General features: G+C 54.7%; 8 protein-coding genes across 8 annotated transcripts; 4 read left to right on the forward strand and 4 right to left on the reverse strand.

Annotated features, from left to right (window-relative positions):
• Positions 1 to 12: 12 nt before the first annotated feature.
• Positions 13 to 4,021, reverse strand: BDY24DRAFT_404043 (F-box/WD repeat-containing protein). Its single transcript, XM_076642451.1, has 10 exons — positions 3,825 to 4,021; positions 3,686 to 3,731; positions 3,203 to 3,331; positions 2,881 to 3,094; positions 1,894 to 2,783; positions 1,642 to 1,755; positions 1,462 to 1,554; positions 678 to 1,377; positions 522 to 593; positions 13 to 422 (listed from the first exon to the last, which is right to left on the reverse strand). Exons 1-10 carry the CDS (start codon positions 4,007 to 4,009, stop codon positions 271 to 273), a joined length of 2,595 nt encoding a protein of 864 aa, XP_076492374.1. The 5' UTR covers positions 4,010 to 4,021; the 3' UTR covers positions 13 to 270.
• An 843-nt stretch (positions 4,022 to 4,864) lies between these two features.
• On the reverse strand, positions 4,865 to 5,616 carry BDY24DRAFT_404047 (Dabb family protein). Its single transcript, XM_076642452.1, has 3 exons — positions 5,342 to 5,616; positions 5,105 to 5,171; positions 4,865 to 4,968 (listed from the first exon to the last, which is right to left on the reverse strand). Exons 1-3 carry the CDS (start codon positions 5,550 to 5,552, stop codon positions 4,899 to 4,901), a joined length of 348 nt encoding a protein of 115 aa, XP_076492375.1. The 5' UTR covers positions 5,553 to 5,616; the 3' UTR covers positions 4,865 to 4,898.
• A 203-nt stretch (positions 5,617 to 5,819) lies between these two features.
• On the forward strand, positions 5,820 to 8,786 carry BDY24DRAFT_404048 (uncharacterized protein). Its single transcript, XM_076642453.1, has 13 exons — positions 5,820 to 6,021; positions 6,119 to 6,196; positions 6,259 to 6,409; positions 6,481 to 6,697; positions 6,784 to 6,799; positions 6,867 to 7,307; positions 7,395 to 7,459; positions 7,550 to 7,666; positions 7,744 to 7,800; positions 7,871 to 7,945; positions 8,016 to 8,193; positions 8,262 to 8,632; positions 8,711 to 8,786. The coding sequence occupies exons 1-13, from the start codon at positions 5,850 to 5,852 to the stop codon at positions 8,738 to 8,740; spliced, it is 1,968 nt and encodes a 655-aa protein (XP_076492376.1). The 5' UTR covers positions 5,820 to 5,849; the 3' UTR covers positions 8,741 to 8,786.
• An 11-nt stretch (positions 8,787 to 8,797) lies between these two features.
• On the forward strand, positions 8,798 to 9,899 carry BDY24DRAFT_226613 (uncharacterized protein). The gene is made up of 4 exons (XM_076636595.1): positions 8,798 to 8,838; positions 8,917 to 9,303; positions 9,390 to 9,568; positions 9,649 to 9,899. The coding sequence occupies exons 2-4, from the start codon at positions 9,147 to 9,149 to the stop codon at positions 9,799 to 9,801; spliced, it is 489 nt and encodes a 162-aa protein (XP_076492377.1). The 5' UTR covers positions 8,798 to 8,838; positions 8,917 to 9,146; the 3' UTR covers positions 9,802 to 9,899.
• A 393-nt stretch (positions 9,900 to 10,292) lies between these two features.
• BDY24DRAFT_404051 (uncharacterized protein) lies at positions 10,293 to 10,787 on the reverse strand (the record flags this gene model as incomplete). Its single annotated transcript, XM_076642454.1, has 2 exons — positions 10,649 to 10,787; positions 10,293 to 10,571 (listed from the first exon to the last, which is right to left on the reverse strand). Coding segments are annotated over exons 1-2 (238 nt in total), but the record flags the coding sequence as incomplete, so codon positions are not given.
• Positions 10,788 to 12,496, forward strand: PRO3 (pyrroline-5-carboxylate reductase). Its single transcript, XM_076642455.1, has 7 exons — positions 10,788 to 10,942; positions 11,040 to 11,166; positions 11,256 to 11,384; positions 11,499 to 11,664; positions 11,771 to 12,101; positions 12,242 to 12,335; positions 12,440 to 12,496. Exons 1-7 carry the CDS (start codon positions 10,873 to 10,875, stop codon positions 12,468 to 12,470), a joined length of 948 nt encoding a protein of 315 aa, XP_076492379.1. The 5' UTR covers positions 10,788 to 10,872; the 3' UTR covers positions 12,471 to 12,496.
• Positions 12,497 to 13,087: 591 nt separating this feature from the next.
• Positions 13,088 to 19,073, forward strand: BDY24DRAFT_445093 (uncharacterized protein). Its single transcript, XM_076644893.1, has 10 exons — positions 13,088 to 13,316; positions 13,701 to 13,841; positions 13,964 to 14,027; positions 14,140 to 14,576; positions 14,713 to 15,972; positions 16,051 to 16,244; positions 16,324 to 16,381; positions 16,457 to 17,177; positions 17,265 to 17,526; positions 17,630 to 19,073. Exons 1-10 carry the CDS (start codon positions 13,277 to 13,279, stop codon positions 18,779 to 18,781), a joined length of 4,329 nt encoding a protein of 1,442 aa, XP_076492380.1. The 5' UTR covers positions 13,088 to 13,276; the 3' UTR covers positions 18,782 to 19,073.
• Positions 19,074 to 19,227: 154 nt separating this feature from the next.
• On the reverse strand, positions 19,228 to 20,853 carry BDY24DRAFT_445094 (uncharacterized protein). The gene is made up of 3 exons (XM_076644894.1): positions 20,764 to 20,853; positions 20,290 to 20,694; positions 19,228 to 20,163 (listed from the first exon to the last, which is right to left on the reverse strand). The coding sequence occupies exons 2-3, from the start codon at positions 20,585 to 20,587 to the stop codon at positions 19,418 to 19,420; spliced, it is 1,044 nt and encodes a 347-aa protein (XP_076492381.1). The 5' UTR covers positions 20,588 to 20,694; positions 20,764 to 20,853; the 3' UTR covers positions 19,228 to 19,417.
• Between the last annotated feature and the right edge of the window lie 83 nt (positions 20,854 to 20,936).

Below are 20,936 nucleotides of genomic sequence, written 5' to 3' on the forward strand. Positions count from 1 at the left end.
AGGGAGAGGGTGTTGTGAAAGGCAGAAAGTCGTAAGGCATAGGTAGTAGAGCTGAAGGTATAGAGTAAGAGCAGCGAAGGGAGACAAGCAAAGTGGTGGTGTGGTTTGGTTGGAGAATAAGAAACGAAGGACGAACGAAGGCGAAAGCGAAAGCAAAGACGAAGACGAAGGGTGGCAAGAAGAGAGAGCGGAGTAAACGAGAGAACGAAGCAGCAAAAGAAGCACGAAAGGAAAAGCAAAGCACGAAGAAAGCAAACCCAAGCTAGACGACTACTTCGCAGCCGAAGCCCCAAAGTTCCAAACCCTGACTTCCCCGTCGTCGCTCCCGCTGAGGATCTGGGTATCGGTGAGTTGGAGGCAGGTGACGGCTCCTCGGTGGCCGACGAGGGTTTGGGTGCACTTCCCGTCGTCGCGGGACCAGACTGGATGAAAACGAAGCGAGACGAAAGAAGGAACGAAGGTCAGCGACGACGTTTCTCGAGGTGAAACGAACGAGAACGAGTGGAAGATAGGGTGCGAACCTTTGATGGTACGATCGTGGGAAGAGGAAACGACTCGAAGAGGATCTACGTCGACTCCCCAGACTCCTTCGACTAGTAGCAACAAAAACGAAACGAGGAGGGAGGGTCAGTTTCGAGCTCGAGAGCGGGAAAGAAAGAACGAACGACACGACTCACTATGTCCGAACAACGTCTTCTTCGACTTCCCCGTCTCCACATCCCACACCTTCACCGTATTGTCCAAACTGGCCGAAACCAAGATCGCCTGCTTCCCTCCTCCTCCCGCTCCACCTCCTCCTCCCACCTCGTTCCTCAACGACGACGAACTCCTCGCCGTCGTCGCCGGCTCCTGCTGTGCTCCATGATGATGATGGTGTCTCCCGACATGTCCAGGAACGATCGGCAGAGGATGGGAGAACGGTCCTGACACTCCAAGAGGGTTGGGTTCGTACTCCTGGTTCCCTCGTCCTTCCATCTCGACGTCTCCAACGGAAGGACCTCTCATGATCCCCAACCCTTCCTCCTCGGACTCGTCGTCCTCCTTCTCTCGATCGACAATGACGAGTCGCATCGACTGGACCTGTCCGACGTGTCCCTCCATGACTTTAACGCATTCCCGAGTGCTGAGATCCCAGAGTCGAATCGTTCCGTCGTCCGAGCCTGAGAAGAGCATCTTCCCTGGGTCGACGGCGGGGGCTGAGGAGTTCGAGGAGGAGGGGTGAGGCGGGGAGGTTGAGGAGGAGGAGGAGAGAAGGGAGGAAGTCGAGGACCATTCGGGTTCGTGAGCGTTGGTGGTTCCGTCCCAGAGAACGACAGAGTTGACCCAGTCTCGATGACCTCGAAGGGTGAAGCAGTCTCCGTTGCGGAAGTTCCAGATCTGGGCAACGTCAAGGAAATCGAAGGAGAGAGAGAGTCAGCAAGGGAGAGCTCGTCGAAAGGAAACGCGTCGTCAAAGACTGACCTTGATCGTCGAGTCCGCACTTCCGGAAGCGAGAACGTTCTTGTCGTAGTTGAGACAGACGATTCCATCCGTGTGTCCAGCGAGAGTTCGGATCTGCTCAGAAGGAAGGGGGAGGAGAACGAAATCAGTTTCGACCGAGGACCAACGAAGAACGAGCTCGAAGGAGAAAGAAGGACGAACGCAAACTCCCGTCCTCCAGTTCCAAATCTTCATCGTGTGATCCATACTTCCGGTGATGAGGATAGCAGAGTCGAACTGAAGAGCTCGGATGCCTCGGGCGTGACCTCGAAGGACCTGAAACACGAAAGGCGAAAGGGGAGGAAGGAGGGAAAGGTCAGCTTGAGCTCGTTTCGACACTTCCTTCCTTTGTTCGTTCTCGAGCTCCCCACCTCCCAGCTCGAACAAAGAAGGCTACGAGACCAGGAGACTCACCATAACCTCCTCTCCCGTCTCCAAATCCCAAACCCTGGCCGTCCTATCGTAGCTTCCCGTGATCAGAACCCCTTCTCCCTCTCCCTTCGCCTTCGACGACTTCCCACACGACGGCCCAGCACCCTCTGCTCTCGCCGTCTCTCCCTCCATCACCTGCAGACACATCACTCCATCGGTATGCCCCTTGAAGACCCTAGCCGTGTACCTCCCCTTCCTCCAGTTCCTCTCAATCGTGAGTCGCTCGGTGTAGACCTCCTTCCAAGGTCGAGTGACCGTCCGACGTGGTGCTGACGGACGAGCTGTAGGGTTGAGGAGAGGGTAGAGCGACGATGGAGGTGGTGGTGGGGAGACGGAAGGAGAAGCAGAGTAGCGACCTGGAGCTGCTGATGCTGAGTGAGGTTGGCGACGCTTGTTTGGTTGGGAGGTAGAGTACGGGTTGGGAGGGAGGAGGAAGTTGGAGGAGGACGAGCTGCAAGGTATGTCGGATTCGTCTTCGTCGTCTGAGGGAGGTGAAGATCGCTTGGTTCGGCTACGACCTCGAGAGCTTGAAGCGACGGCGTTGTAGGGTGTGGAGGAGGAAGAGCAAGCTTCTGAGATGGACGCGGATCCGGTGATCTGAAGAGGTCCGATTTGAGGGAGGGAGGAGGAGGAGGAAGCTTCGGATTGGTGAAGAGGAGTTGGGTTGTAGGTAGGGTAGTCTGCTGAGGCGGGGATGTGAGGGTAAGAGTCGTGGTTGTGGTGATGCGAGTGAGAGTCGGCGTGGGAGTGGAAGTAAGGTGAGGAAGGGTCGAGAGCAGGAGAGGAAGGAGAAGAGGTGGGAGCTGAATCCGTTTGACCGTCGATTTCGAGTCGAAGACGACGACGTTCGAGTAGAGGAAGACCCCAGCCACCTGAGAGAGCAACGAAAAAAGGTCAGCTTCGAGAAGATCAGGCGAGCTCAAAGCACAGAGAGCGAGACGAAAGAGAGGAGGAATGAAACCAACTCACACTTTGTACACTTCCTCTCGATGTGTTGAACGCACATTCCCCTCCAGAGCAAATCGTCGTCCGCTAGCGTCTTCCAATCCTTCGAAACCTGAACTGCCATTCCTAACGAGAAAGCGTCGAGGTAGGAGAGGACCTTGAGGGAGACCTCTCGTGGGAAGAGAGCGAACGGGTCGAGTCGGATGAGGTTGTGAACTTGAGTGGAGAGGAGGGAGAGCTGCATGAAACAAAGTCGAGAAAGACAGTCAGAGAAAGCCTTCGAAGGAGAGATGCCTAGACTCTGCGCGTCCAGGCGCCGGAGAAGGAGAGAGGGAGGAGTGCTCACCTGCGAGAAGCAGCACATGGTGAGGAGACCTTTAAGGATGATCTCCCTTCTTGGATGCGAGGATCCAGAGAAAGTCGACCATACAGCGTTGATCGCCTGTCGATCTGCTAAGGGAAGAACGTCGAGCGACTGATTGAAAGAAAGCAAGAAGTCAGCAATCAGAAACGAGAGAGGTGGACCAAAGCAGTCCAACGAGAGCCTCGGTCTTTCCCTTCCTCCGTCCGTTCCTCCCTCGCTCCCTCTGCAGCTCGAGTGAAGATCTTCTCCTCCATTCGAAGGTCACGCTTCAATGAAGACGACAATCTCGAATCGAGCTAGAAGAGAAGATCTTCGTCTTGAAACTCTAGAAGATGGAGAGAGGAGGATGTCGCCACTTCCGACCTCTTCGACGCCAGGCCAGCTACAAGCTCGCTGCCACGATGCTCTCCACCTCCTTCCACAAAACAAAACGAGTGTATACACCCAAGAAGCAAGCTTACTCACATTCTGAAGCTGAGCATTGATCCCCTCGTCGGCCATCTTCTCATGCCTTTACGACCCACAACGACGACCAAAGCGAGAATGGGTCAGCTTCGTTCTTCTCTCCTCCTCGCCTCTGTGCTCTTCTCTCTCTCCCACTCACCTGACGCAAAGTTTCTTCCCAGCCCTGAACAGCCCAAAATCCGGTGCGTCCGCTGCGTTGTCCGCGTGAGGAGGTGGTCGCTCGCACACCGAATCCCTCAGAGTGAACGGAACGGAGGAGGAGGAGGAGGAGGGAGGGAAGTTGAAGTGGAGTTGGGAGGAGGGCGTGGAAGGACGGCTGCTCATGGCGACTTGTTTTTGTTAGGAAGAGAGCTTGCTTCTTGTCGTTAAGAAGAAGAAGAAGAAGAAGAGGGAAGAGGTTTGAGTGAGTGGGTGCTGGTGGTTTGGAGAGAGAAGAAGAGGGAGAGAGGTATAACGCCTTCGGTCCCCCCAAACCTCGTTTTCCTGGGGTAAGAAAGCACGACTTCGATGCCGTCTTCTTTTCGCCTTTGGCTTTTTGTTCCTCATGTTCGTGCGAAATCATCTCATATACCAGCGTACCCAGGAGCGGATCAGGCCGCTCACGGGGGCTTATCTCTACATAGCAGCAAGAGAGAGGAGGAGAAAGAGAAGAGAGGAGTCGGCCGCGTCGTCGTCGCCTTTGTTTTTTTTTTCGTGATGCGTCGCGACACGCTCGCCTTCGAGCTCGTATCAAGTGGTAGCTGCTCGTGGTTTCCTCTCCTAGATTCCGAATGAGCTCTGAGTACGAGACGAGAAGAAGATGGCGAACGAACGGCGAAAGCTGGTCGCGCGACTCGACGAGGGCTGAGTGTTTGGTTTGTTGAGCTCGAAGACGTCTTTCTTCCCTCTTTCATGAGAGGGTTCGATTGCTGACGGCATCCCACGACGTGCAGGCTTCTATAGAAAGGTGAGAAGGAGCGAAAGGAACAGAAGATCCGAAGAGAAAGGCGCTCGAGAGTCGAGCTGGCGATTCAGCCCACGCGTTTCCCCCTCCTCCCACTCCTACTAGATCGCCCAGCTCAGTTTAGAAGCTCGGATAGTACTCCGGCACCCTCTTTGGTCCTCTAGAAGCCTTCAGAGGAGATGCAACGAGCCTCTATCGCTCTCCCTCAAGCTCGACATCCTCTCACTCTCCTCCTCCCTCCTCAAAAGCTCACATTCATAACCCATCTATCTAAGCTCCAAACTCGAAATCGTAAGCCATCACATCCACCGTGTTGGGTCGGATGTCCTCGATGACGACCCTACATAACGAAAACGACGCAAAGGAAAAGTCAGCGAAACGAAGAACGGCCTCTCTCTCCCTTCCTTTGCCCTCGAGCTCTCCTCCCTCCTCCGTTTCAGCTTCAAAGACAGAGCCGAGAGCGGTGGAGAACTCACTTCATGTGCGCATCACTAACAGCATACTTCTGCAACGCCTCGGCATCAGCAAAAACGGAGTAGAAGCCTAGCAAAAAAAAAAAAAAAAAAAAAAAAAAAAAAAAAAAAAAAAAAAAAAAAAAAAAAAAAAAAAAAAAACGAAGCAAAAGTCAGCTCGTCCATCTCTCCTTCCACCTCCTTGCCCTCCCCTGCCCTCCCTCCTCTCCCCCGTCTCCTTTCCCCCCCGAACCCACTCACCGAAATCAAACCCCTTAGCCCTATCAGCAATCTTAGGGGGTCCTACGAACCCCTCCAACGGTCCAGGGACGGTGAGGAGTTTGGCGATGCCGTCGTGGATCTTCTGGGTGTGAGCCGCAACGTCGGAAGCGGAGGTCAAGGTGGAAGGAGGAGGAGCGAGTTTCCAGAGGACGATGTGGATGATCTTTTTGGAGGCGGTGGAGGAGGACATGCTTGGGAGTAAAAAGAGGGGAGACTGGGTGGTGGTTTGGGAGGGAAAGAGAAAAGAAGAGAGATGTCGGGTCGGAATTCAGCCGGTTCGGGTTCGGGCCTGCTTGTGATATATATTTCCGATTCGGTCAGATGATGTAGGTTTGAGGCAGGTATTCGAAGCCTTGTAGAACTCGACAACTATATTTTTCAGGCTTTCGAGGCGGAAAAGGAGGAAAGAGAGGGAAGCGAGCTCAACCGAAATCCCTGATCTCCTCTTCCTCCCAAACGCCCATCCTCCTCTTCAAGCTTAATCGAGATGTCCGGACGAGGAGCTTATTACAAGAACCTATACGGCGGTGGAGGTCGAGGTGGTGGTCGAGGAGGGTTCTCAGGTGCAGGAAGGGGAGGAGGAGGAGGAGGCAGTCAAGCTCAACAAGGAGAAGGAGATCCAAAGCGAATCAAGCTCAACAACTCGACAGGTTTTACTCGTGAGCCCTTTTCGATCTTAGCTACGGCTGCTCTACACCCTCAAGAACATCCTAGAGCAACCCTGACTTCATTTGGTTTCTTCTTGGACGAGAAAAGGCGGTTCAACTTCGGACCTCCATTCGCTCATCCTCGCTCGAGACGGGAGACCTTATCCTGCCTATGGAGATCTCAAGGGTGAGTCTTCTGTCTCTCTGGTCCCTCAGATATACCACTGACTCTCCTTCACATTTCCATAGGATCTTGGACCCACTCGACCCCCGCTCTGAGCTACACGTTCGATCTCCTTCACACCCAAGCCGACCCCTTCGCTCCTCCGTCGAAAGCTCGAGTGCGCTTTACCAAGGAACAGACTGGGTTTCCTTCGAGTCTCTGGGATAGTAGGATGAAGTGTGTTCGGGACCCTCCTTCTCGAGCTGGGGAAGAAGGAAGAAGCTGATTGAGCGCTCGTTCACGAACAGACGAACCGCCCTCTCCCATTTCCTCCTGCAAGCGTTCCACGATGCTCTCAAGTCGGTTCCTAGCTCTTCGGCTGGTGAAGGAGGAGGAGGAGGAGGAGGGTACAACAACAAGGTTCATCGACCGGAGATCGTGATTGATTCGCCTACGAATCAGGTCGTAGAGAGGACGGCGGTGAGGGTGGATGAGGAGGGAGGGTTGGAGGTCAGGTTTCAGGTGGTGAGTTGAGCGTTGTTATTTTTTCTCTGGTTCTTTCACTGAATCGAAGGCTGAGCTTACGTTGCTTCCGTTTTCGAAATACTTAGGCTCTCCCAGCACGAGGTCCGTCTCGCCACCTTCTTCGACGCGTCCCTCTTCGTTCTCACTCCCCTCCCCTTTCTTCCCTCAGGTCGTTCAATCCTCTCCCAGCCCTGCACTCACCTCCTTACCATCCTCCTCCCGTCCCTCATCTCCCGGATGCTCCTCTCCTCCTCCCATCCTCCCCTCGCACCTTCGACCTTCATCACCTCCATCGTCCAACAATCCCAACTCCGTTCCCTCCTCCCGTCGCAAAACCTCGTTGCCTTCATTCCCTTCGGAGCCGTCCTCCCAAGAAAGTCAGGAGCAAGCGGGGAGCAGGGCTGCCTCGTCGGACCTGATGTGAAGGTCTTTGGAGAAGAAGGGTTGACGAGAGGAGACGTGTACGAGTTTGAGCTTGTTGGTGGAAAGAAGGTGAGAGGGATGGGGATCAGGAAAGGCGAGGTGGTCGTAGTTTGTGGGGGTGGGTTTCATGGGAAGAGTACGTTGATCAAGGCGATTGGAGAAGGGTGTTGGGATCATGTGCCTGGTGGTGAGTCGAGACGCGTTTTTTTGTTGTCTTGGTACTAGAGCTCGTTTCGGGTTGGAACGCTGATCGATCCTCTGATGTTTGCTGTAGATGGAAGGGAGTTTGTGGTTTCTTGCGAGTCGGTTACGCAGGTTAGGAGCGAGGATGGTCGTTCGGTGAGGACTTTCGTTCTTGACGCGACGAAAGACAAGGAAACATTTGGTCGAGCTGACCTCGCCTTTCCTCTCTTCGAATCGATCTGACAGGTCACCGAAGTCGACATCTCACCTTTCATCACCAACCTACCCAACAAGTCTGACACCACCAAATTCTCGACGGAAGATGCGAGTGGAAGTACGAGTTGTGCTGCTTCGCTGATTGAGGTGAGCTCTCCCATGTCCCCTTCCTTCCCTTTTCGCTCGAAGTCTGACTGCCTCTTCTTCTTCTCTCTCTTTCAAAGGCTCTGGATGCAGGATCTGAGCTCATCTGCTTGGATGAAGATACCTGTGCGACGAACGTGAGCTCTTCTTCTCCTTCTACCTCGACGCGTCTCATCTCATCGCTGAGAAAGAACGACTCTCTCGCAGTTTTTGATCCGAGATGCACGAATGCAGATGCTTGTATCGTCAGAGTTGGAGCCTATCACTCCTCTCGTTCATAAGGTCGGCCCAGCTTCCCTTGTTCGTGCGACGAGACGAACGTTGATCGACTCTCGGGTGCCTTCTCTCGCAGATCCAAGCTCTCGTCAAGTCGACAAACACCACCGTCGTTCTCGTTATCGGAGGATGTGGCGAGTACCTCGATGTGGCCGACGTCGTTCTCCAAATGGATAACTACGAGGTTCGAGACGTGACTCAACGAGCGAAGGAGGTTGCGAGGCAGATTCCGTCGAGTGTTGCTGCCCAACAGGGTTCGTCTTCGCACCTCATTCTTTCCTCAGTAGCCCATACTGACTTTCCTTTGTTCGCATTTCCTCAGCATCAACCTTCCCCTCCTCCGTCCCACGAACCCTGCTCCCCTCCTCCCTCTCCCGCCTCTCGTCCGATACACGCGTCAAGACCCTTACGACCACGACCATCCAGCACACCTCCCTCCTCGATCTTTCCGCTCTGGACTCTCTCGTTTCCATCTCTCAGACCAGAGCTCTCGAGTTCATCTTGAGAGCGGGAGCGTCGTGGGGGAAAGAGGAGGTTGGGCTGAAGGAATGGGTTGGAGAAGTCGAGGAGATGCTGGAGAGGGAAGGGGGGTTGGATGAGTTGATTCGAATGGTTGATGGAGAAAGAGGTGTAGGGAATGGGATGCTGGCGAGACCAAGGAGGATGGAAGTCGAGATGGCTGTGAACCGATTGGTGGGTTTGGGTTTCGAAGCGACGCGTTTGAGGAACGAGAACTGACCAGTTCTCTCGCTTTTTCCGTTGATTCGACAGAGAGGAGCAGTGCTCAAAAGATCAACATAGCTCACATCTCGCTTGATGTGTATGAATCTCTTTCGCACTGCTCGAACTGTTCTCGTCTCGCTTGAGAGGTTCAGCGGCGCGTTTTCCTTTCGGCTAAGGTGAGTTCCTTTTCGTCCATCTCGCGGTATCTCATCGCCACTTCCCTTAATTAATCTCTATCCGTCACTTTTTGGCAGCTTGTCACTCGCTAATCAGCTCAAACACCCCAGGAAGGGTGAAACTCAAAAGCACGGGTGCGACCCTTCCTCTTCCACAGCCTCCCTCTCCGTCGACCAAACGAGATAAAAAGCTGGATCTTTCTCGACCCAACCAACTACCATCTCCTTTCGCCCAACTCTACCATCTTCGATCTCAGCCTTTCCTACCCACTCCGTTTCACACTCAACTCATCTCCTCGCCAATCGCCATGTCTTCAGAACGCGTCCCTCTCAACGGAAACCTCACCAACACCGTCGTGAGATCTCCCAACCTCTACACCGGTGAAATCGAGTGGTCCTCATTCGACTACAAGCTCTCAACTGCCGTCTGTGTGTTTTTCACAGCTCTCTTCGCCATCTCTTTCGGTCAGTCGCTTCTTGTTTTTTCCTCTCCCTCCGTCTCGCTCAGCCGTCTGACTCCCTCCCTTCTTTATGCATCCCTTTTTTTCCAGTCCTACGCGTCGGTCAAGCTATCAAATCCAAACGCTGGTTCCTCCTCTACACTCTTGCAGCTGCAGCAGCTGCCGAGACGCTGGGATGGGCTTTCCGAGTTTGGGCTGCCATCGGTCTGGAATGGAGTCCTTTGTTGGGCGGCGATTGGACTTACCCAGATCCTACTCTTACTGATCAAGTGGGTTTAGAGACAACTACTTCTTCTCGCTCTCGTTGGTTCGAATCGCTGGCCTGGTTCCTCGTTCTCTTGCTTTTCAGATCGCCGTCCTGATCATCGCCCCAGCCTTCTCTACCGCTGCCAACTACACCATACTCGGACTACTCGTCTCTCTCCTCGGACAGCGATACTGTCGACTGGCTCCTCGAAGTAAGTCGACCTCTTGCCTCTTCGTCTTGCTCGACCTGAGCTGACTTTCAGTTCTGTTCTTCTTTCTTCGAACAGCCTACACCATCCTTTTCGTTTCGGGGGACGTTCTCTCTCTTTTCATCCAAGCCGCCGGAGGAGGAATGGCGGCTAGCTCGGATACTCAGAAGGGAGCCGAAGATGGAGGTCAGTTCGAACTCCCGAACCTCGACGCGTCGATTCGATCTCGAAGCTGACCCTCTCCTCCTTCGTTTTTCTCCTTCAGCTACAACATGGTTATCGGAGTCATCACTCAGATGGTCATAATGTTCGGCTACACTCTCATCCTCGAGTTCTGCTCTCGTTATCTCCTCGACAAGCCCTGCAAGCAGTGGTCTCCCTTCGCTTGGATTGGAACTCTTCGACAACGACGACGGTCAACTTCTTCAGGTCTTTCGATCCCTATGCCTCTTACCTCGACCTGCTCGACTTCGGAGCTGAACGGGAAGTCGGAAGCGGCGCAAGCTCAGGTTTCGATCTCTCCGAGGAACGAGAAGCAGCCCCCGAATCTTCTTGGAGCTCTTGCTGGATCGACGTGGGGTTCTCTTTTCCCTTCAGTGTTTCTTCTCTATGCTTGAGCTCTGCTGAAGATGCTTTGTCGTGCCTTCTTCTCATCTAGTACTCTCTCTCGTCAGGTTCCTCTCCCTCCCTCAGTCATCTCAATTCTTCCTTCGTTTCGTTTTCCGCCTGAGTCCGGACTCGCCCCTTCTTCTCTTCATGTTCCTTTAAATCGATCTTCCGAAACCCATTGCACTCCTCGATGAGAGAGTTGGAGGAACTGCTCAGATCAAGAAGCGTCGAATGAGCTCGACTTGAGAAGGACGAGAGAGAAGGGGCGGAATCCGAAGGTCTCACCAGCTGAGGAAGAGGAGTTTTTTGTTCTTCGTCCGAGGTAAGAGGTTTTCCAGGAGGACCACCCTCCCGGGGGAGAGTCCGAGATACTTTGCGTACTCGTGGGGAGAAGGAGGACCCATGGCGAATGCTTGAGGAGGAAGGAGAAGCTCGTCGTTGATCAAGGTCAACTCTTTTCGTTGCTTCCTTTCCTCCTCTTCACCCTCACCCTCCTTCCTCCTTTCAAAATGAGCTCCCCTTCTTCTTTGACTATCTTCGTGCTCGGATGTGGAACCATGGGAGTAGCTGTACTTTCAGGTAAGTTTCCTCAGGAGGGAGGAGCTCTATGTGACTCGACTTCTTCCAAGCTGACCTCTCCCCTTCCTTCCTTCCTTTCTTCTCTCTCTTCTCCCAGGTGTGCTGCAGTCCCTCGAGAACCCTCTCGCTCCCAGACCTTCCGAGAGTGGAACCTCCACTCCTATCCCAGAGGAGCACGCCGAGGCTGATCCTCAGCTCACTCGATTCATCGCTACCGTCGGAAGGTGAGCTTCGACCTTACAGCCCTCCCTCCTTCCCTCGAACGAGCTCACCTTCCATCCCTCCTCCTCCCTCCTCGTTTTTCAAACATCAGGCCTGAATCCGTCAAGCGTCTTCGAAAGACTTTCGCTACCCTTCCTCACAACGTTGGATCCAGGGTCGAGGTCTGGCCTGGAGAGCAGAACGGAAAGGCAGCGGCTGAGGCGAACATCATCCTCGTCTGGTACGTCCTTCGCTTCTTTCAGCTCCTACTGTCCATATCTTTGCCCTCATAGAGCTCTTCGGATACGCTCTTTAATCTCCACTTCTTACCTGACTTGTTTCGCACTATTCACAGCTGCAAACCTCAACTCGTCGCCGGCCTCCTCGCCGAGATTCCCAGAGAAGCTCTCGAAGGAAAGCTGCTCATCTCCATCTGCGCTGGACTCAAAATCGACCAGATCAAAGCTATGGTCCCTGAGACGACCGTCGTCGTTCGAGCTATGCCCAACACTCCCGCCAAGGTTCGTTCTCTCGCTCGTCGCGATCTCTTCTTCCCCTGGAGCCCTCCCTTTTCTATCAGCTCACCAGTTTCTCTCTTGCTCCTCCTATCCCCTTTCCTATCCCCAGATCCGTGAAGGAATGACTATCCTCACTCCCTACCCCTCCAACGCCGCCGTCCTCCCTCTCATCCCCAACCCAACCTCCCTCCTCCTCTCGATCTTCAACTCGACAGGTCTCTGCCGAATCCTCGAGGAGAAGTACTTCGATGCCTGCACCGCTCTCTCAGGATCAGGTCCCGCCTTTGCCTGTATCGTTCTGGAAGCCATGGCCGACGGAGGAGTCATGATGGGACTGCCGAGGAAGGAAGCGTTGGAGTTGGCTGCTCAGACGATGCAGGGAGCAGCGAGGATGGTTTTGACGGGTCTGCATCCTGCTCAGTTGAAGGATTCGGTGACTAGTGAGTTTTAAACTTCTCCTGTACGAGGGAGAAGGTTGTCGCTAGCGGGAGACACGACGAAGGGAAGGGAGAGAAAGGGAGTGAGAGCTGAGCCCAAACTTTGCTTGTGTTTCTTTCCCGCGCCTTCTTCTTCTTCGCAGCTCCCGGAGGATGCACCATCGCTGGTCTCCTGACTCTCGAGGATGGAAAGGTTCGAAGCACGATGGCTCGGGCTATTCAGGTTGCTACCAACCAGTCAGTTCTGTCTGCTCTCTCTCCCTCTCTCTCTCCTCCCCGTCTTCTTGTTCCCCTCTCAACTCAAGTTACTGACTACACCCAGCCTCTCCACATTCCAACAGCGCTTCCGGACTGGGTCAGACTAAGAAGTAAAAATCTATGATCATGTCTTTCGAACAGACTGACTCTCGAGAGGCAGAGAACCTTACGCTGGGAGGGGATCCCGATTTTCGACGCGTCGCACCTTTCATCCTCCCTTTTGATGAGCACCTCTCGAAATATCAACATCTCCGCCTTCCCAGACTATTCTAAGCTAAGCCCATGTTTGACCTTCGTCCTCGGATTCCCCTTTGACGGTACAGGGAAAACATTCGTCCTCTTGTGAAGGATCGAGAGTTCCCGAAAGGATGATCAGCAAACCATCTCTGTTGAGCTGCCGATATGAGCCTAGACATCACCTTCCCGAATATGCTGTTCTCGTGAAGGATCGAGACTGCTAGCAGTGAAGTAGAGTCCTGAGAGGCGTTTGGACGACGCGTCGAACGAAACCCGCGTCGTCCCTTCAACAACACCCAAAATACTCCTTCAGAGATCGAACGAGACCTTTCCAAGACCGATGGGGAGAGATCTGGGCCTCCCGAGCATCAGAGAGACACGGACAAGCTCGTTGAAACCTTGCACTCGTCGGAAGAAAGATGAGCTTCGACGATCGAGAGGAAGGGAGCAGTTCCTCTCCTCTCTTTCCTCGCTTCCCTCTCCTCCAACAGCCACCCACACTTCCTTCCCCCTTCCGCACGCTCTCCTACTATCCTACAGGAACAGCTCATCATCCAAGAAATACATCAGCCAACTCGGTACTTCCCATCGACGAGCGGAGCGACTCTCCCTCGACCTCGGTCAGATTCACGCTGCAAAATAATCGTCTGCCTTCAGCTTCGTCCTACTCGCCTCCCACAGAGATGGCGAATCCTACTCGTATAGCTCGCTCACGGCCCTGGGGTGAGTCTTCTCTTCCCTTCTGTACGAGTTGAGAACTTGAACGGTGTCATGTTGGGGGCGAGGGAGGGTGGAAACGAGGAGAGGGGAGGAGGAAGGAAGAGGCTTCCTTTAAGGCACCACGCTGGTCGTTCAGCTTCTTTCTCTGTTCTACCTGGCTGCTTCGCTCCTCGGGAGGTGTAAGGTTGATAGGTTTCTCGCCACGATCTTTAGAGAGTGGAACTCTGAGGGACGTAGAGCTCGAGGGAAGGGGAGGGGAAGGAAGGATCAGGTCGAGCTCAACAACCAACTTCACTTCCCTCCCGTTGTTTTCCTTCGTCCTGCCATCCGTCGTCTACTTCGAGGTTTGGAGTTCAAAGCTTACCTTCTCTCCCATCTTCTACGCAGGCCCTCAATATCTCATCTCGCTACTACTTCTCGTTGACGCCGTCCATGGATCTCAACTCGAGTCCTACGTCGACCTTGGTCCTCCCTCAACTCCTGTCGCAGGACGGGAGATCTTGATTCAGCACTATTCGCCAGGATATGGTGAGTCTGTCTTCCTTTCTTTTCAGAGAAAGAAGTATGGAAGAAAGCCTGGTCGGCAAAATCTTATCAATCGAGGAGATCGTCGTGCTTGACCTTTGCCTTCCCTTCCTCTCTCTGCCCAGTCATCCTGAGTGTCTTTCTCGCTGTAGTAGGAGCAGCATGCACGCTCGAGCTTCTCATTCGCCGGTGTGTTTCCTTTTTTTTTCTTCTCTCCGCTCGTTCTTGCTTCGCCACTGCTCGACGCGATCGAGGTCGAGCGTGTTTCTGATCGTGCTGTCCTATCCTTCTCCCAAAACAGAACTTCCAACCATGGAATGTGGAATACCTCCTTGCTCGTCAGCTCAGGTTTCGCTTTCGGATCCGTCTCCTGCTTCGCTCTTCACTTCATCGGAAACCAAGCTCTCACGCTTCGACGGCCAGCGTCCGACCTCCATCCCCATCCCAGGGCTCTCACCCTCGCCTACAACCCAGGATTCACCATCCTCTCCCTCGTCGTCAGTGTTACAGTCACCTGTGCAGCGTTCTTCGTCATGGGCCTCGACTTCGAAGGACTTGAGTGGAATGGGACGCGGATTCAGAGGAGGAGAGGACCGGTTGCGACGGAACGGAAAGTGGAGGGGAAGGATACGGACGGGAAGGACGATGCGAAGAAGTGGAAGAAGGGGGCACTGGAAGGTGGGATGAGTCGGACGGAGAAGATCAAGGACTCGAAGGTGTGGAGAACGCTTGAAGGAGGTTCGTCACCTCGCTCTCTCTCTCCCTCTCTTTCTTTTCGACGCGTCTGACCCTTTGCTCTTTCATTCTTCCCACGCACTCTCCTCCCATCGCACCTCTTTTCTTCTCGATACTGCTCATCTCGTTGATGTATCAGCCATGGCCTGGACGACGGTGGATCTCGGGGAACGGTCGAGCAAACCAACACCTTCGTCCTTTGGTCTCCCTTCAGACAAGAACAGGATCTACGCCGCCGAGGAGAGGGAGCGAGGAGTCGGACTCGGTACTGGAGAGGACGTCGGCAGTGCAGGAGACGAAGACTGGGCGGGGAGGAGGAGACGTTCGAGCGGGAGGAGGCAGGCCGAGGAGGGCTACGGAGTCGAACTCAGCCCTCGCTCGAGAGGAGGAATCGCCGTTCCCTCCTCACCTCGAGCATCAGAAGAGGTTATCGCAGACGACTCTTCCTCTTCGGGGTGCTCACGGAGAGCTTCGGCTCCTTCGATACATCAATCTCCAACACGAACATCGTCGTTCTTCTCCCCAGGATTCTCCCTCGACCCTCCCCCTTCCACCACCGTCGGCCGCTCCTTCGCCAACCCAACCACCCCTTCCCCTCTCCCTATCACTGTTGATCAACGTTCCTCGTCGGAATCTATCCCTCCCGGTTTCGAGCCGGCTCCTCCCTCGCGCGCTCTCGACGCGTTTCCCATCCCAACCGCTTCGACCTCGGCCCTCCTTCCCAATCCACCTCCTCCCTCCCCATCACCTCGGTATCCTCCTCCAGCCGCTTCACCTTCACCTCTCCATCGAACCTCCATCAACCTCCTCCCTTCTCTTCCTTCTCCTCCGCTTCCCCTCTCCTCTTCCGACCCTCCAACTCCCTCCGCCATCGCTTATCCCATCACGTCCCGTCGAGCATCGATACCTGCCACCTTCGCTACCACGACTCGTTCGATAGGTCGTATAGAAGGAGGAGAGATGACCTTCGAGGAGTTCGAGGCGACGGAATCAGGCCAACGGGAATGGATTCGGGAATCAGTTTCAGCAACCAGCGGTCTTCCTCCCTTGGATCGTCGACGGCCGTCAGCCCTCGATCCGGATCACGCCGCCAATGCTGGAGCTGGAGGTGAACCCATGCTCGGGGGCAGCGATGGGTGGAACTCGAAGGAGGGATCGAGAGGGAAGGACGAAGAGGAACGAGTTCGGGAGGAGGAATACTTTCCCCATCATCTCGGAAAGGACGACAAGGCGTTGGAACGCTCCGAGAGTTCCGTGACGGTGAACTCGAAGCTGAAGAAGGGACAGTGGAGCAGTTTGAGGAGAGGGTTTGGGTTCGTGTTGGGAGACGTGACGAAGATAGAGATGACGAAAGTCGTCTGTGCTGGAACGGTCGCTGGCTTTGGTATCGCTGGAATGCGTGAGTACCTGCCTCTCTTTTCTTCCTCTTCTTCTCGAGACAGAAGCTGAATTCTTCTCTCTTTCCCTTCGCTTTCAGACTACATCGGTCAACGCTCGATCAATTCGATCCCCTACATCTCGTACTCTCCCTTCCTCGTCGCTCTTTCGGTCGTTCTCGCTTGCCTCTCAGTCATCGCTGGCCTCTGGACGATGTTCCTCGTCCTGAAACCGAAGCTTCGGCACAGCTGGCTCAAGAAGTTTGGAGTCGCTTGTGTTCTAGGGAGTGGAACAGTGAGGCTCGTTCATCTTCGTTCCCCTTTGCTCTCTCTCTTGCTGACCTCGGATCTCTCTTTCGTTTTCGCTTTCTCAGTCCCTCATGCACTACACAGCCATGCTGGGAACGACCTACATGGTGGATATCGACGTCGGTGAGTCGTGTTTGCTTTCCGATCCCTCGAAATCTCGTCGCTCAACCAAACTTCCCATCTACTCTCTTTCGTCAGATCTTCCCGATTCTGCTATCCAAGGCCAAACCCGAATCATCATCACCGCCCTCGTCGCCTGCCTAGCCGTCCTCGCTTGTTCCGCTCTCATCATCTCCGTCATCGTCGCTCAACGTCGCCTTCTCTCCAACAAGTCGAGGAGGCGTCGAGTCGTTATCGCTTCCGCTATCTGGGACGAATCATCAGGCCACGTTCTCGTCTCTCCGGATGGAATGCTTCCTCTCGCCGACATCGGATCCCTCGAGTCGACGGATGGAGCGGTTGGTCTCAAGTCCTCGGATCGGGTCAGCGCCTTCGTCGACGGAGAATCAGTCACGTCCAGTGTCCTCGATATAGACCTCGTCCCCTCCCACCCAGCCTTCGTCGCTTCCCTTCGTTCCACCTGGTTCTGGAGGCAACCTGGAGCTCCTCCTCCCGTCCTCCTACAAGATCGCCCAGCAGGATTCCCAAACTCGACGGCGTCGCACGATCTCGATTCCATGGAGGAGATGAGGCATGGACAGAGCCTGGACTTCCCTCACAGTCGACGAGGATCCACCGTCGATGGCATCTTCTCTGGGACGACGAGCGTTGGCGGTCATTCAGGAGTGGCAGCAGAGGGGAGCGTCGCTCGATTCCTGGATCGGTTCTCCTCAGCAGTGGCTCAGTTGGCTCTCGAGGTCACCGGAAACGTCCAAGGGACGAGGAGACTGGGAGTTTTGTACGATAGGATCTTGACGACGTGAGTCGATATCTTCTCAGCGCACCCTGTCGACGTCTCGAGAACTGACGTCTCGTTCCTTTCTTTCTCTTTCTCCCACAACAACAGCGGCTTCATCACCTTCTACACCAACGCCTCTCGTCGGAGCTCAAGGCAGCGGGATACCGTCTCGAAGGGGCAGATGGTCTTCCTCACCAACTCCTGTACCCCTGGAGAGAGGGGATTCTACACGCGTCGCGGCTTCACCTTCGCCGCTCCAACTTCGGTCGCTCGAGTGATGGCATCGACGCTCGCCGTTCCCGTGGAGGACATGAACTCGTTCCTCGTCGATCTTCACTCCTTCGCGGTGACTGGAATGAAACCAGTCGTCGTCAGTTCCTTCTCATGTCTCCTCGACGTCGTTCTTCTCCTTCTCGAAGTCGAACGCTGACCTTCTTTCCCTTCCTCCTTTCGGTTCGCCCTCTCTTCAACAGCAACCTGGCAAGATCTACGCTGGAGTCAGTCTCGCCCAAGCCCTTCCGTTCGAAGGACTTCGCATCGTCGTCGATTCGAAGGTTCGACACTCTCTTCCGATGCGAGAATTCGGAGACGTACCGCCAACGGGACACGTTCGACTCACGTCGGATCGAGGACAAGGAATCGAGCCCATCGACTCGCTCGAGGAGCTGGGAGAGGTCGTTGCTTCGTTCGCAGGATCGTCTCTCCTCTCGATGATGGACCCGTCGTTGAACCACTCGAGGGATTCGGACACCCCGCTCACGTCGTCGTCAAGAGTCAGGATCGCCATCGTCGACGCCATCGTCCCGCTTCTGGATCGAGTTCCTCGCTCCGTCATGCGTGATGTACTTCGAGATCTGGTCATCATCCCTTCCATCATCCCTCTCACTCCTCCACTCCACTCGCACGATCCCCTCCGACTCAACTCGTCCGGCCGACCTCCCTCCTACCTCATCGTCTTCAAAGCCATCCTTCCCTCAACGATCGACTTCTCCGACTTGGGACCGGCTTGGAGCTGGCAGTCCTTCAGGCTTTTCCGAGCTCAGAACGAGTCCGTCGCCAGGGACGGACTGGGACTCGCGGAGTACTCGTCGGACCCGATGGACGTCGCTTCAGCTTCGACTTTGGGCGTCTCCGTCCCTACGATGGACGTCTTTCGAAGACCTTCAAAAGTCCAGTGGTCAACACCTCTCGGATTCCCGTCGTCAGAAGAAATCTCGCCAACTCGTCCGGAAACGGTCCCTCAGTCGCCTCCAACCGAACTCTTCTCCCTCAACGGCTACTCCTTCCCTCCTCTTTCTTCCTCCTCTTCCTCCTCCAACCCTCCCGCTTCACCCTCGACCCTCTCCGCTTACGCTCCTCCGACCGCATCCGTGCCAGAGAACTCGGAGGATCCTCTCATCGCGTCGGACGACGTTCCAGCCCACCTCCCTTCGAGCTTCTCAGCCGTCGTCGCATCCAGACGTCTCAGTCGTAGACCGGCCGACCTCGTCCTCTCCTCCGCCCAAACTCATCCTCTCAACTCGATCTACGATCCTCCATCGGTGGAGTCGGAGGTCCAACCAATCGGGATCCGTTCCTGGAACCCGATGTGGCTCGTCGAAGTGATTCGAGAAGGAGAGAGGTGACGGCGGCGACGTGCTAGCTTTGGTTTCCTTCTTGTCGCTCTTTGCTTCATCTCTTCGTTCTCTTCTTTCTCTCTCGTCTTTCACCTCTTTCGATGTCACCCGCACTTGCATTTCTTTTTCTCTTTGCACTCTCTCGTATTCCCGTCGTATCGATCCTTTGCATTTCTCACCCCTCTCCCTTCCAGGCTCCTCCTTCTCTTTGCTTGTTCTTTGTCTTTGTTCGCACCTTCTCTGGTTCATATTTTCTTTTATTATACTATCACGGCTCACTTTATTACTCCTTACGTCCGTCTCTCTTTGCTATCTCGCACTCTGCTTGCTAGTCGCTCGTTGTATCGCAGGCGCTTCGCTCGAACAAGAAACGCTCCCGGGAAAGTCCAGGTCCGTCCGTCCTGCTGTAAACTCTTCGGCAGCTGGTTGAGATCGTATCTCTATCTACGTATATTCTACCGACTCTTTTCCACGGGCTTCTGAAGGGAAAGAAGTTGCAGGAAGAGGCTTTCGTCAGAAGAGACGGTCACGACGCGTTCTTTCGCCAGCCTTCAACATCACCAGCGATGCAGACAGCGAAATTGTTGTACCAATCCCATATTTTAAGATAAAAGCGCTTCTCCATCCCTCTCTCTCCGTCCCAGCTCAGTCTACCAACCTCCTCTCCGTCCCGTCCTCGTCAACAAACACGACCAACGCGCCCAACCTCTTCTCTGAAGAAGTTCTCCCTCTGCCACCTGCCTTCCCAGCCGTCTCCCAACTCTTCCTAAACCTCTTCTCCATCAATTTCGCTCCTTCTCCTCCTTCACCTCTCCTCAACTCGAGCCTCTTCAACCCCTTCCACCGCGACTCCCACTCGAAGTCCTTCGACCCTCGAAGCAAACAGTCGTACATCGAGTCCGCCCTCGACTGCGATCCGGCATCCTTCCTGAACTCGACGATGAGCGTTTGGACCGTATCGAGGGAGGAGAAGGCGACGTTTCGAACGAGGTTGTTCTCCGTGGGTCGAGGATCATCCAGAACGAGGTCGCCAACCATGTGAATCGTTCGAAGGTTGGGGAGAGGGAGAAGAAGAGGATATGTTACGATTCCGAGGAGGGAGAGTGTGCTGGAGCGACGATGACCTTTCCAGAGTCCTGAGGAAAGCGGATGAGGGAAGGTTGAAGTTGGAGAGGCGAGGTATCGGAGAGTTGTGACGGAAGAGAGTTGGGAACAGAGACCTTCTAGGCGGCCTTGGGACATCGATTGATAGTTGGGAGGAGGGACGGAGATGCTGTCTTCCAAGGCGAGGGGACCAGAAGGATCGAGGATCCAAGATTCGATCAGGCGATGGGAGAGGACGAGCGTTCGGAGGGAAGGGAGGTCGAGAAGTTTGCTCGTAGAAGACCAGGCTAGGGGAACGAAGGAGAGCGAAGGTCAGCATTGGAATCGTCGAGTGAGCAGCAAGGTCGACGAGGCGAGGGGAGATTGAAGAAAGAGGGAAGAAGGGAGGAAGAATCGAACGTCGCAGAGCTCACCATCTTTCTGCTCGTCCAACCGATCCAACTCCAGCTCCTTCACCCATTTCCCATATCCCTTCCCTTCTCGCTCTGAAGGAATCAACAACCCCTTCCAACCGAACATGCTTTGGTACGATGCGAAGGTAGCCACTCGAACGTATCGGAAGAGGAGAGGTATTCCAACCTCACGAAGGAGGGAGCAAGCAAGAAGGGCTGCAGGGCGATTGGGTCCGTTGGGTTCAAAAAGAACGTAGGAGAGGATCTCGGATAGAGTCTCGTTGGGTAGAGAGAGGAGGGTTCGTGGGTTGCTGGCCATTTGTGAAGAGGGGAAGGACTGGAGGAGGGAGGGAGGAGGGAGGGAGGAGAGAGGAGGGAGGAGGGAGGGAGGAGGAGGGCGACCGAGGTCGTCGAGAGGGAAGGCAGCTGAGAAAGGCAAGCAGAAGATCGTTCAGAAAGCTGGATTCTAGCTAAAGAGGAGGTATGAGTACTCACTGTCTATGCGACGAGCAGCGCTTGAACGAGAGGAGTATCTTCGAGGGTTTGAGGAGAAGGTGACCGTTGGAAGCTGGAGGGAGGGAGGGAGGGAGGGGTCGAAGCTCACCTTCCCTTCCTCCCCTTTGGTCTGAAAAACAGAACCGTTCGTTCCAAAAGGGAATCGATCGGGC

This window comes from Mrakia frigida (assembly GCF_051309035.1).
Source record: "Mrakia frigida strain ATCC 22029 unplaced genomic scaffold BDY24scaffold_49, whole genome shotgun sequence".
Lineage (NCBI taxonomy): Eukaryota > Fungi > Basidiomycota > Tremellomycetes > Cystofilobasidiales > Mrakiaceae > Mrakia > Mrakia frigida.